Source organism: Mytilus edulis, chromosome 1 (assembly GCF_963676685.1).
Source record: "Mytilus edulis chromosome 1, xbMytEdul2.2, whole genome shotgun sequence".
In the NCBI taxonomy this organism is placed as follows: domain Eukaryota; kingdom Metazoa; phylum Mollusca; class Bivalvia; order Mytilida; family Mytilidae; genus Mytilus; species Mytilus edulis.
In genome coordinates, this window is record NC_092344.1 from 83,121,373 (window position 1) to 83,134,449 (window position 13,077).

General features: G+C 31.2%; 1 protein-coding gene across 18 annotated transcripts in view; it reads left to right on the top strand.

The window, feature by feature from the left end:
* Positions 1-3: 3 nt before the first annotated feature.
* LOC139492277 (FERM domain-containing protein 4A-like) overlaps positions 4-13,077 on the top strand; it is a 75,916-nt gene continuing 62,842 nt past the window's right edge. For 9 of the 18 annotated variants that reach the window (XR_011656806.1, XR_011656808.1, XR_011656814.1 and 6 more), the window contains exon 1: positions 8,418-10,980. Coding sequence is in view for 6 of the 18 variants with exons in the window: in XM_071280497.1 (XP_071136598.1) it covers positions 10,723-10,980 (258 nt within the window). In the remaining 12 variants the exon portion in view is untranslated. Of the gene's footprint in view, positions 139-8,417; positions 10,981-13,077 lie in introns of those variants that run through there. The other 9 variants (XR_011656819.1, XR_011656822.1, XM_071280557.1 and 6 more) reach the window with 3 other exon arrangements.

Consider the following 13,077-nt stretch of genomic DNA (forward strand, 5'->3'; position numbering starts at 1 on the left):
CGCATGGCAAACCGGAAATTGGAAAGACAATTGCAAATGGCGGAGAAATTTTAGACTTGAAGTTGAATGACACGGTTTACCATAAAGTACACAATGTTTCCAGGATAACTAACACGCTTATGCCCAAAACTTATCATAGTAAGTATTCTGTCCTCTTTAGTTTATAAAGCAGCGGGCTTAAACTTCAGCTATGATTAATGCGATGATTCACATTTCGATTTCCGTTTGTCAACAAGCTCAGGTCGCCACTAAATCCGTTGTTACAATCATTTAAGTTTCTATTTCCTTTCTGACAAGTGCTTATATATATGAAGTCGTTAAACATTTTAGTAAACTTCAATTGACATGACAAACTTTACATGATTTATGCCGTTTATTTAAATAAAATGCAAAGTTCAACATCTACAGTAGACACAATTTTTCCAAAGAATGCAAGATATTCATTTGTTATTTGTTTTTATTTTCAAATACATTATACAATTTATAAACCTGACCTATATAATGTTGACATGTTAGGAAAGTGCACACGAATGCAGTTAGGCTATGCACTGTCATGACTGTATTATGTATACATTCGCTAAAATAAAAAATGTTAGATATTTGAAAAAAGAACTGGATTTTTACAATACACCTTATCGCTATTTGTCTGCCACTACTGAACATCACACAGGTTCCTGTAAAATTTTGATGTCACAATACAAAATATCTGACGCTACCATGGAAAAGTGATTCTTGTTTGATGTCAATAGTTCAGGCGGGACATATTCTCGGGTCAGCTGTAAATAGCAATAAGGTGTATGAGTATGAAGAATAGATTCACATTTCAATAAAATCAAGTTTTTAAAAAAAAAATTCAATGCAGTTTTCTAGAAATGACTAGTGCTATTATGTTAATTAAATGTAAGTTATAAATTGAATTAGAGTTAACCCTTCAATTTAAATCTTCTGTGTCATAATAAAAAGACTCATTTATTATTGATACCTTTATCTTTGTTGCATGCATTTTGCTCCATGTTTTATCATTGTCAAGTCATCTGGTGTTGGGTAGCAATATGATTTACTTTAAGTTTAGGTCAAATGATCCTAGATATTTTGAAAAATTTTGGTGCAACTGAGTTAAGGGACAGGACACAGTTGTTAAGCTTACAGAGTTATTTTATTTAGTCCCATGTAAATTTATTTACCTGTAAAATCAACATATGTATTAGAAAACATTTCTTGATCCATCAAGATCTACATTTATAGTAACTTTTCATGTAAATACTTGATTATAAACATAAAAAATCAAGCTCAGTCTAGTTATACAATTAAAATATATGTACCGGTAATGTTCCCTATATATCTACATGTATGAATGAATCTTAATCAGAATAATTCAAAACACTAAATAATTGCCAAATAGTTCATTGTAAAACCAATATATCTGTACAGGGATCGCGCTAGCAGTATACTCAGTGGGGCGAAAAACTCACTTTCCCCTCCATCACTTCGCTTTTCCCAACTGTCAAAAGCAATATTTACTCAACATGATGTATTGTTCAAAAAGTTTCAATTTTTACCAAGTTGACGAAACAGCAATTTTTAGGTCCCACCTAGGGATGTAATGTGACTTTCAGTCTGAGTGTTCATTTCGTTAGTCCATTTGTCTGTCCCACTTCAGGTTAAAGTTATTGGTCACGGTAGTATTTTAATAAGTTGAAGTTTAGCAACTTGTATCTTAGTACAACATATATATACCCAGATGTGAATTGAACAATATATATGATATATATATATATTTTTAAATATAGTAAAAACCCAATATTGTAGGGCCGCGAACCAGTGAGCACTTCTCTTTCAAATAACACAGAAGAGAGAGAAGTACTTTAAATAAAGTATTTATATTATTATATTATTTTATATCTTACCACTTCTCCCTATCAATTTTAAAAAAGAAAAGTTACTTCTGCCTATGATTTTGAAGAAGTGTGATCATGAGCTCTGCCTGTATTTGCTGTTGTAAATATATATAATATTTTTTGTATCAGTATATTTGTAAATACTGTGTTTGTGTCTGCAAATATAACTTTTGGACAGAGCATATATAGGGATAGTGAGGTTTGTCAGATAATTTTCAATGCTGCAATATGAAAGCATTGCAACTGTAGATGATAATGACAGTTGGTGCTTTTATCAGTTGTAGTTATCTCCCTTTGAGCATTTAAAGTTTTTAAATATTTATCAGAAAAAAACATTCATTTGATTCTCAAGACTGACCAAACTTTTTTTAGTAAGCAAGGTAATTTTCATTGGCTTCTTTTAAAGTAGAACAACATAAGTCACCTTGTTGTATGTGCCATGAAAGAGATATATTATATTGATGGATTTATCCAATAGGACTAAACAATAACTGTAAATATTGTCCATTTTTAGACATAACTGTATCCTTACAAAATTGATAAATAGAAACTATTTATGACACAATCAGAAAAAGACAATTTCAACTTTGCCATACCTAACGTTCCTCTTTGTCAAGATTGAAACATTTTGTAGTGAAAGCAAGACATAGTTACATGCAGGGCTCACGCTACTAGGCGACTTGGGCGAAAAAGTCGCTTTCCCGACCCCAAAAAGCGAAAACAAGTCGCCCTGTTGTTTACGATACTGGCTTTCAGTCGCTTACGTCATCAGACATTTTCAATTTTTAGCAAGTTGATAAAACATCAATTTTTGGAAAATGACGCAGTCATTGTTCCATAACTGCCGACCTGAACTTCATTACATTGCTCTGCCTACCGCGCTTGGTTTCGTATTTTCTATTTTCCAAACAAACTGGTATCTGCTTGTGTTATCATTATGCATCATTGTGTAGTATTAAACCAGCCAGGACCCAGTTTACACTGGTTTTTGCTTGTATTCCACTACACTCGAACAAAGTGTTGTAGTTTGACGGGAACCAGTTTTAGAATTTGTAAACTACAAAACGTAATCGGTTATTGTTCATTCCGTTTTGGTGTTTCATACCGACTTATATGGTTTGAATAAGCTTAAGACCATTCAAACATTAATGTGATAGGTATATTAAAGATTGTTTTACAAAAGGATTGAACTGTTTTACTTTCAAAGTCGTACTATAGGGATATCTGTCATATACGGATTTCCACTCTCACCGGTTAATTTCTTCTTTTACACGTGCTTTGGAAACTTCCTGTTTAATCGCAAGTTTTAAAATTGTTTTTGAGTGAATTAAACTTATTTTAACAATCATGAAGCGTTCCAGGATCATTTTAAAGCAGTTTCTTCTTCTCTTTGATGATGGAAAATAGGTTTTCTCAAGAAAATACCGCAAACGATCGCAGAGGAATTGAAACGTACAAGTCAAGTCGGCACCTGGTTAAATTGGCATCTAGTCAAATCGGCACCTATTCGACGTCAATTCGGCATCCAATAATATTTGATATAATATTTTCTATTCAATTAATTAATTACTGGTACCAAGTACATAGTGAATATGTTGTTGTGTATTTTGGTAAACCACGAAACGAAAGTGAATATGTAGTGTATAAAGGTAAACAACGAAGCCCTTACCAAAGCTGTTGTTTTAACAATTAGACAATTTGTGTAATTGTAAAAACAAGTCAATTATTAAAATAAAATGGAAAACTATGAGTCCCTTTCAATAAATCAAACTTTCATGCCAAATAATTAGCAAATTTAAGGTGTTTGTTTTTCAGTAAAGTTTTAACAGCATTAAACCAACAATCCTGTAAAATGCTCAACTGGTTAAAATAATGCAGAAAAATACACAATATCTCATGTATTAGTCCAAATAATTATGACGTCTGGCAAGGCTATTTTATTATTTTTCTGGGACGCCTTCCTACGACGTTCAGGTGCCAATTTAACTAGGTGCCAGTTTGACTAGAATTCTTTGATAAATGTTTGAAACTATCTGAGTTTCATTAGACCTTTGATAGCAGTAACAAAAAGATTATTTACTTAATATTTTGTGGGAGAAGGGGGTTCAGACTGTGTGGCATCAGGTCTGTTTGTGCCCAATACATTTTCGCACCCTACACGTTCGCACATTCACACTCTACTCATTCACGCCCAATTTTAATTCAAATTCAAGTTGAATAATTGGAAAATTATGGTTGTTGTTTTAAATTGCTTGGGTGTAAATACTGAATGTATTTATAGCTTAGTATGAGTAAAACATTGAAGATTTTAAAGGAAAAAACACAAAAGATAATTGTTTTTAACAGCTTGGTCCCATTGATCTGAAACAACGAAACAATAAAACATAGAAACCAAAATATAGCAATCCACTAATATAACCAAAACATGATAAAATATATTCAACACGCAGAAACAAACATAGTCATGGTAGTCAGAATCTCACTTCATTTTGAAACAAGTCAATGAAACAAGTTATAGCAATACACTAACCAAAACATGATTAAGAGTTATTCAACACAAAATAAAACGTTGACAAAATACCACTTTATTTAGAAAGGATTATTATTATTTTTAGCAATACCTTATCCAAAACATAATTAAGATTTATTCAACACAAAAAAAAAAATTGCTGTCTCACTTTATTTTGAGACAATGACAACAATTATACTTATAAGAAAACACTTGCTTACATAGTTGTTAAACACAAAACCAATTAAGATTGGGTGCGAACATGTAGGGTGTGAAAGTGAAAGGGGTGAAAATGAGTGGGCGCAAACGTGAATGGAAGCGAACGGACTCAGATTCAGACTATGTACCAGTGAGAAATATACAAGCCTTTCTACGGTATTTATTTGTACAATTCAGCTAGTCTTGACCTATTCATTTGTCTTAAAAAACCAGCCAGTTGTCACCTTCACTTCACACACACACACATATACGAATATCAATTATATGCTTACGATACATGTTGCATTGTTAAACTAATTACGGTATGTGAAAATCAAGACTTGCATAAAAACTATCCCAATATTAGAGACAGTGGCGTCATTTTTCTTCAGATCTTTCAGCTCTTTGATTATTGATAATTAAAGCAATTCAGACATAAACAATTCATTTTCTTAAGAAAAGTGGTTGAAGCATTGTCTTTACAGTGAGTATACGTAGCAGGTTATTAATAAAAAAAAATAAAATGTTTACCCTTAATTATGAGTTGATTTTTTGTAAATTATATAGATTATAATGATAAATGATGACTTTCAGAATGACTTTGCATTTAGTTCCAGTTCTGTTGACAGATAATTCATAAAACTGTAGACTGAGACAAACAAGATGTACAAAAATGTACCCACACATCTGGTTAACAATTATTGTAACTGATCCCTGAATTACAGTAAACAAGCATGCCTACAGTACATGTGTACTTAACATTACATTTAACATGACTCATTGTCTTGTGTCAAAGCTTCATCATTTGACTGTTACACAAACTAGTTTTTGTCTTTATTGATTATTGATTAAATAATATGATGAATTTATACACATGTTGTTATGTAGTTTGTAAATGGTCAATACTTTTTCAAATCTATATTTTTTTTAATACTTTATTGCCTTAGTACATGTAACAACGTAATCACAAAGTCATACGATGTATTATTCCTTCTGTCACAATCCAAGCACAACAGCTGGTGTAAATTTATATGTATAATGTATCGATCAAAATAAGGTAATTTCATGCATTTTACAAGTACAAGTATAAACCAATGTATAAACACTGAATTTGAATTGAACATAAAAGGCAGATTCCAAATATAAGACTGCTTTACAGCAATTTTAAGATTGCAGTCTTTAAAGGCTGTAATAATTGTTCAGCACACATCTTCCCTAAATCAAGTGAAAATAAATTTGTTTTAGCAATTAATTTACACGCATATATATCATTAAAAGAAATATAGTTTAACCCTTATGCAAAAGATCATTTTTCTTGTCTTGAGAAAGGTAGCTTCTTTGCCAATTCAGTTTTGGTATCTGTATTTGGATAAAGCTTTATGTTGCAGAAGGTACTATAATCTATATCTTCTTTTTGAAGAGATGTATTTTGGATTAAAAAAATATTTGTCTGGATTTCTCACAGCTCTTATGTTATTGTAAAGGTTGCTGTCTTATAGACACATATACCTTGGTGTATCCAGCAATCCTGAAACAATCATTCTGCAAGTATGCAGTTTGGTTTAGGTTAACTCAATGACAAATTATATCCTGAAATAAATGTGCTTTTCAAGTACTACAAGTTATTTACCCACAAACATGTAAATTGTGTCCAAGCCAAGCAAATTGATTATATAAGTACTTTTGCAGTACTAAAGTTTTTTTTATGCCCCCACCATAGCGGAGGGGGCATTATGTTTTACCCTTGTCTGTCCGTACTTACTTACGTACATCCCAATGTTGGTTTCCAATCACTAACTTTAGTTTGCCTCAACCAAATGTTATGAAACTTATACACAATGCTTAGTACCACAAAATACAGATCATAGAGTTATGCCCCTTTATAAATGGAAAAATTGCTGAATTTTTAGTTTCATATCTTTAATTGAATTTTGCTTTAACCAAATGTTATGAAACATTATACAGAATGCTTTAACATTATCACAAAACACAGATCAAGTTTTGATTTTGATGGCAACACTTTACCATTCTAGAGTTATGCCCCTTTACTAATAGAAAAATTGCAAAATTTTTAGTTTTTATCTCTAACTAAAGTTTGCCCGAATCAAACATTATGAAACTTTACACAATACTTAAGCTTATTACCACCAAACTCAGATCAAGGACACATTTTTGTATCATCACTTTTACCGTCCTTCAGTTATGTCCCTTTATAACTTTATACGATATGCAAGCTGGGGCATCATCTGTGTCTCATGGACACATTCCCCATTTATTTAATGGAATTGGGAAGGGTTTTCTAAAATCAGGCCAGAACATTAGTTAAGGAGGTTTGCTACTCAGTTTCAAAATAACAAGATTTTCATAACACTAGTATATATTGATAGGGGATTAATGAAGGAACCAAAAAAGCAAAAAACTTATATAGGTCAATGTGCTTGTTGTGGAGATATTAGCCATTGAAATTTTGGCAGGAAAATATTCTCTCTTGATTTTTCATAGTTTATCATTGCCAAGTTTAAGTTCTCAAAAGCTATTAAAAAATAGCAAAGATTTTATAAGACTTTTACAGATGGATTATAATTATACAAGTAAAAGATTTATAAAAAGAAAAATGAGGGTCAATGGGCAAAAAATGTTAAGGCATTCAAATGGATAAAACCAGAGGATTCTGAAAATTTGTCAAAAATCCCAAAACATGACAAGCGAACATCCTTAAATACATGTAACTTATAAATGTCTGATACAGACTCCTTATAACCTAGCTGTGCACATCGATGAAATGATGCGTGAGATGGTAATGCTTCAACTCCCCACTGGATGTAGAACTTATAATATATTTACCCTTGTAGCTGCTAGTAACAAGAGAAGTTATTTTCTAATATTAATATTACCATGACAAATAAACAATAACATTATATTTGTCTTGAATAAATAATGGATATTTGTTTCTTTATATATATATTTAAATTATATCATCACATCTACTAAACCTTGAAAATGTTGGTACCATTCCAAAGGCAATTGGTATGCTGATGCCATCAGATGGATATTTAAATGTTAATGTACTCCAAATCAATGAGGTTTTTGTGGTTTCATCAATAATTTTCTACTTTCACTGACCTGGGATAGAATATTGTTTAAATACATTTGTTTTAATCAATGACTTGACAAATGGAGGGATGTAAAAATGGAAAAGCTTTTAAAAAATGTCTATATTATGTTCCAAAGACAAATAATTTTGATATCAAAAATATAAAAATTTATATGTCCTTTACAGCAGTTTATTGAAAGAATTATCAATTATGCATTTTGCAATCTTTTCTTGAAGTACAAAATAAAAGGATAGAATTACAATGAACACATTGATAGCTCTTTTACTGAATGATCTGTGGAACATATTGAAATTTCTATATTGATTTGTAAATAGGGTAATGGTATTTTAATCTGTTCAAATATAAGAGGATTCTATTTTGTGTCATGAGGCTTCAACAGGGGGAACTTATTAAATCATTTGAACTTCAAAGGGTGCAGGATTTTCTCGCTGTGTTGAAGACCCATTGGTGGCCTTCTGCTGTTTTCTGCTCTTTGGTGGGGTTGAAATCTCAAATTCCCCCATTTCCATTCTCAATTTTAAGTACATCTACAAAATGTATATAATAGAAACATGACAAATATAATAAATTATTATTTAATAGTGATGTAATACACAATATGACACCATTTCTTACCTGTAAATCTTCTTAACCAATATATCCATTAATCATACATATTTTCTGTTGGGATTTACATTTTAATATTTTATCATGTTGATCACTAAAGAATGGAAAAGTAGGAACGGTCTTGTTATATTGTTGTGTGTTCAAGCTTGGGAGTTTGTAAATACAATAATCTAAATTGATGCCATAATATTTACGAGAAGTAATAGTTTCTGTAAAGGAAATGAAATTATGAAATTTGTTCAAATATTTGTTGAAAATAAGGAAGTTTTGAAATAGTGCTTTTATATTGGAACATGTTTTGAAACTAGAGAGGAACTATTTCTGCCTGTTTGGACAAGTTTTTGCACATTGTTCTAAACATTTCTGATGTTTTGATGTGAAATATTTTTACCTTCCATCAGGTAACAGGAGAAAGTGTTTATAAGATAATTACGATATCATATGGTCAGCAATAATCATTGAAACCCTTGTGGAAGATCTTAGAGAAGCTCAATTCCAATTTCTTGCATTATATACACAGGAAGAGGTGAAATTTACATCATAAGATAATTTGCAGTTAACCTTTTGGCAGCTAAGATCATTTTCAGATCACCTGGAGCGTAAATTATCCATCAGATTCCTAGTGAAATGATCTTTTTATGGTGTAATTTAAATTTTGTGTAGTAAGCTTAGAGTCATTAAGATATCAATTTGTAAAAAAAAGTGTGAGTTTGTTAAATGAAAATTCCTTCAATGCAGAAAGATGGAGAGATAAGTAGTTACATCTTTATACATGTGCTAACAGGTGGAATTTCAAACAAGAGGCACATTGTAAACTTCATGGAAATTTAAGCTTTGGAGAAAGTGCCGATTTGTTTTTCTTGATAAAAAGCTGCATGACTGCATGAAATGTGACAAATGGAAAAGAGACAATTTGCTTGATGACCATAGTTTTATTGAATAGAAGATCTTACTAGGAATCTAGTATTCATCATTTTAATGAGATTAAATGAAAGGTGATCTGTCAGAAGGCTTTGGTATAGTCGTGGTATGTCCTAATATTGTAACAATTTCAACTAGTGATAAGGATCTTAGTCTTATTTGTTGTGTATTCACTTTTTAAATAGAAATCTGCGTTTGCTTGGAGATTTTAGAGTAGTGATGTTGAAATTTTTTCAATTAACTTGGAATTAGTTTACCAATAGTGGAGATTGTGTGAGAAAAATACTGAAATTTCCATCACAATTGCAGGAAGGCTAATGACGATTTTCTTTCTTGGATCTTATTGTGAAGTATACCATTTTATTTAGTATTAAACAGCTCCTTTTGTTAAAATTATTGAACATGAAAATTGAGCACATGGTTTAGAATTAATTGGTATTGACAAAATCCATGTTATAATTGATCAGGAAATCAACATTGCTTGAATGGAAATGTATCTCAGAATCATTGACTTGAAAAGAGCCTTCAAGGTAGCATATGTATAAAAAGATGTACCATTACAAACGATTATTAATTAGTTTGTACATGGATTAAGGATGCTCGTTAACATGATGAATATGAAATCAATTGATGAACTACACAAGAGACTATAAATTCATTCCAGGAATATTTTGTGAAAGCATGGAACCTTCTTTCAATTTGGACATTTTTTTCCCTCGAAAAGATATTTGATGGAATCATATATGTTGTGATAGTTAAGAAAGTTGATAGAGTGAACACTTCATATTATATTTTTATTAATGAGTGTTGCTGATATTTCTACTTGAAAAGTACATAACATATACATGTATAATTATATGGGGGAAATTATTTCACCATTAAACCATAAAAGTTTAGTATATTTATGAAAGAAATACTTTGTGAAAATTCAATTTTTTTCTGACATGAACAATTGAAATATAAGTGTGATACAATCAAAGCAATATAAATATATTGACTGTCTAAAGGTGTAATATATAAAATACAACAGACTTTTATGAATGAGTGATTACTTCAAACACGATTTTTATCTAGTTTGTAACAATCAGGTTACATTACAAAAGAAATGAAAGAAAACTAATAATTGAAACAGTTGTGAAAGTGAAATTCCAGCATAACTGATCTAGGCGTTACTAAATAGAAATATTTGTTTCTTCATAATTATATTTTGAAAAACAAGTGGATTTTAAAGTGGTAAATATAATTGCTCCTTAGTAGTTGTCAATTTTGTTGACTCCTTGAAATTGGTGTTATGATATTTTAGGATTTTTCATATTAATAAGGAAGATGTTTTTTTATATTATTTGATGAGAATTTCATATGAGCAGATTCAGTTTATGGTTAACAGATATGTGAACTATCTGTTTAAAAATCAGCAATTCGTGCAGATATCATAAACAGATTGTCACTTGTAGTGGGAAAATTTTCTTTGAAAATGTCAACCAAATCAAGCAAGTCGAACAAGTCTAACAAGAAAGTAGGATTTGTGGAAGATGACAAACCATGTAAATCTAGAGAATCTAGAAGTAGATTCAGGAGTCGAAGTGGTCGGGAGAGACGGTCAAAGTCTGAAGTGTTAGTCTCAAATAAGGAAAACATTCCTAAAAAAAGGGAAAGGAGTTTAGTTTCTATGGTTCGTGATGGAGGAAGAAACTCAGTCAGAAACCTTGTTAGACTTTTTGAATCTAAAACAGTAAGTAGTAAAAGCATGTAGATTAAGACTTATGAAAGATGAGCCTAATTATCAATGATTATAAATTATTCTCAAATTTGAAATGCAAAGAAAAGTAACCATATAAAGTTGGACATTCAATTATATAAAAGTGCAGATTTTAAGAAATGTACAGTTCCTTATTAATCAAAAGTTAGGCAAGATAAGTACATGTAATGTGGGTTTACAAATCTACAAATAATAGTATGCTGATTCTTTGAACAATGACATCTGATGAAGGAATGTTTTGAATGCACATCTTTCATTTGTTTTTATAAAACAAAAAATCAACCTCAAATTGTAAAAAACAACAACATAAAGATAAGTTTTTCACAAAATTTACATATAATTTGATGAAAGTTGGCAGGTATGAATTGGTGAAGCAGATCTGCATCAGATTAACAGTTTCGTTCTTTTGATGTGTGGTATTACTGCTACATCAATTTGTGCTATTTTTTGCTATTTATCCTCCTATTTTTATGTCTGATGAGAATACAGGAATTTCTTTGTTGGTTAAGATCAGTTTGTTTCATGAGGCTTTTTATTTGGAGCACAGAAGCATCATACACAATTGTCTGTGTTGAGGTATTTTCAGTGCCAAAAAATTGCTTACAAATCAACCAAACCACCTTACACAGTACAGTAAGAGTGCAGTTGTAAATTGTAGTACATTACTGTAGATGTATAGTATTTGAAGTAAATTAATGGTAGCAATGGAAATGTTTGGGTGAAGCCTGTAAACATGGTAAAACTAGGTATCTTTTGTTGATGAATGGGGAATATTAGATCAGAATCTGAGAGGTTATGAGAAGTTAGAAGTTTAACAACTTTTGTTTTGGAATAACTAGATTGGTCAGTTGAAAGGCAACATTTATGAATCCATCTGAAAGTCCTTGTTTAACAATGACCATCACAGCTCTCCACACATATTTTGATTTTTCCCCCATCATCTTCAGGCTTGGGACATGCACATCAACCCTCTCCTAACCTGGGTTAGTGGCATAAGAACTAACTACAAAAAAAGATAAGTTGAAAAAAGCTGAACTCAAAGGATGGATACATTGTCTTTTCTCAACACATATTTGATTTGTTAATCTGCATTTCTTCCTATTTATACACTTAATTATTTTTTAGCAGACTTTTAAAAGAATTTAATGTGTACACCTCACATTTTAATACAATGTAGTAATACATATTGATATTGTTATCTCCCTTTGCCAAACTGGATGGTTCAGTGATAATCCGAAGGGGTCACATAATTTTTGTCTGCTACCGTCCTGACCAAAAGAAATCATAATTGATACTTCAACACACTCTTCTGGAGGAAATGAAACTTTCGACCTCCAGTTTTGGATTCATTATTACCAATATTGATTTGATTTCTGTGGTTTCTCATTGCCCAACAAGGTTGTCATACAGTTCTTTAATGTGTTTCCTTCAATTTGTGATATCTACTAAACTCATGCTTATTCGTAGACTTCGTCAAGTGTATGATTTTGTATTCCCAATACCTAAAGTTGGCCATATTGGATTTTTTTATACCCTTTTGTCTTTCACTATGCAGGGTATGAAATTAGCAGGGGCCCACAGGCCAATGACCCCTAAAATTTGGTGTGGACTACTTAAATTTCTGCTTTTCTTGTATAGGACTATATATGTGGGCTACAAAATTTAAGCTGTGGGCTACCATTGCAAAAGTCTTACGTTCTATCCCTGCTATGCCAAGTTTCATGCTTATACCATAAAGTGATCAATTATTCTGATATCCGCTGGACTAAGGGAGGAAGGGCAAATGATCACAAATAAATATCAAATGAAAAGCTAGACTACGCAACAGAACCAAACCTCCGCAGATTGTTCTGCAGGAAGAGAGGATATCCAGTTTTACTATTTTAAATTTGAACATATATTTATTATTTATTTCTGATGATGCTAAAAGGCAAACAGGAAATATAGGAGACATATGTCCTCTATATCATGTGTATATATATAGGAGACTAAAATCTGTATTTGTTCATATTATTATTGGCACTAATTATGCCCTAATGGCTTGTTAGCCAATTATTGAATCTGCTTATT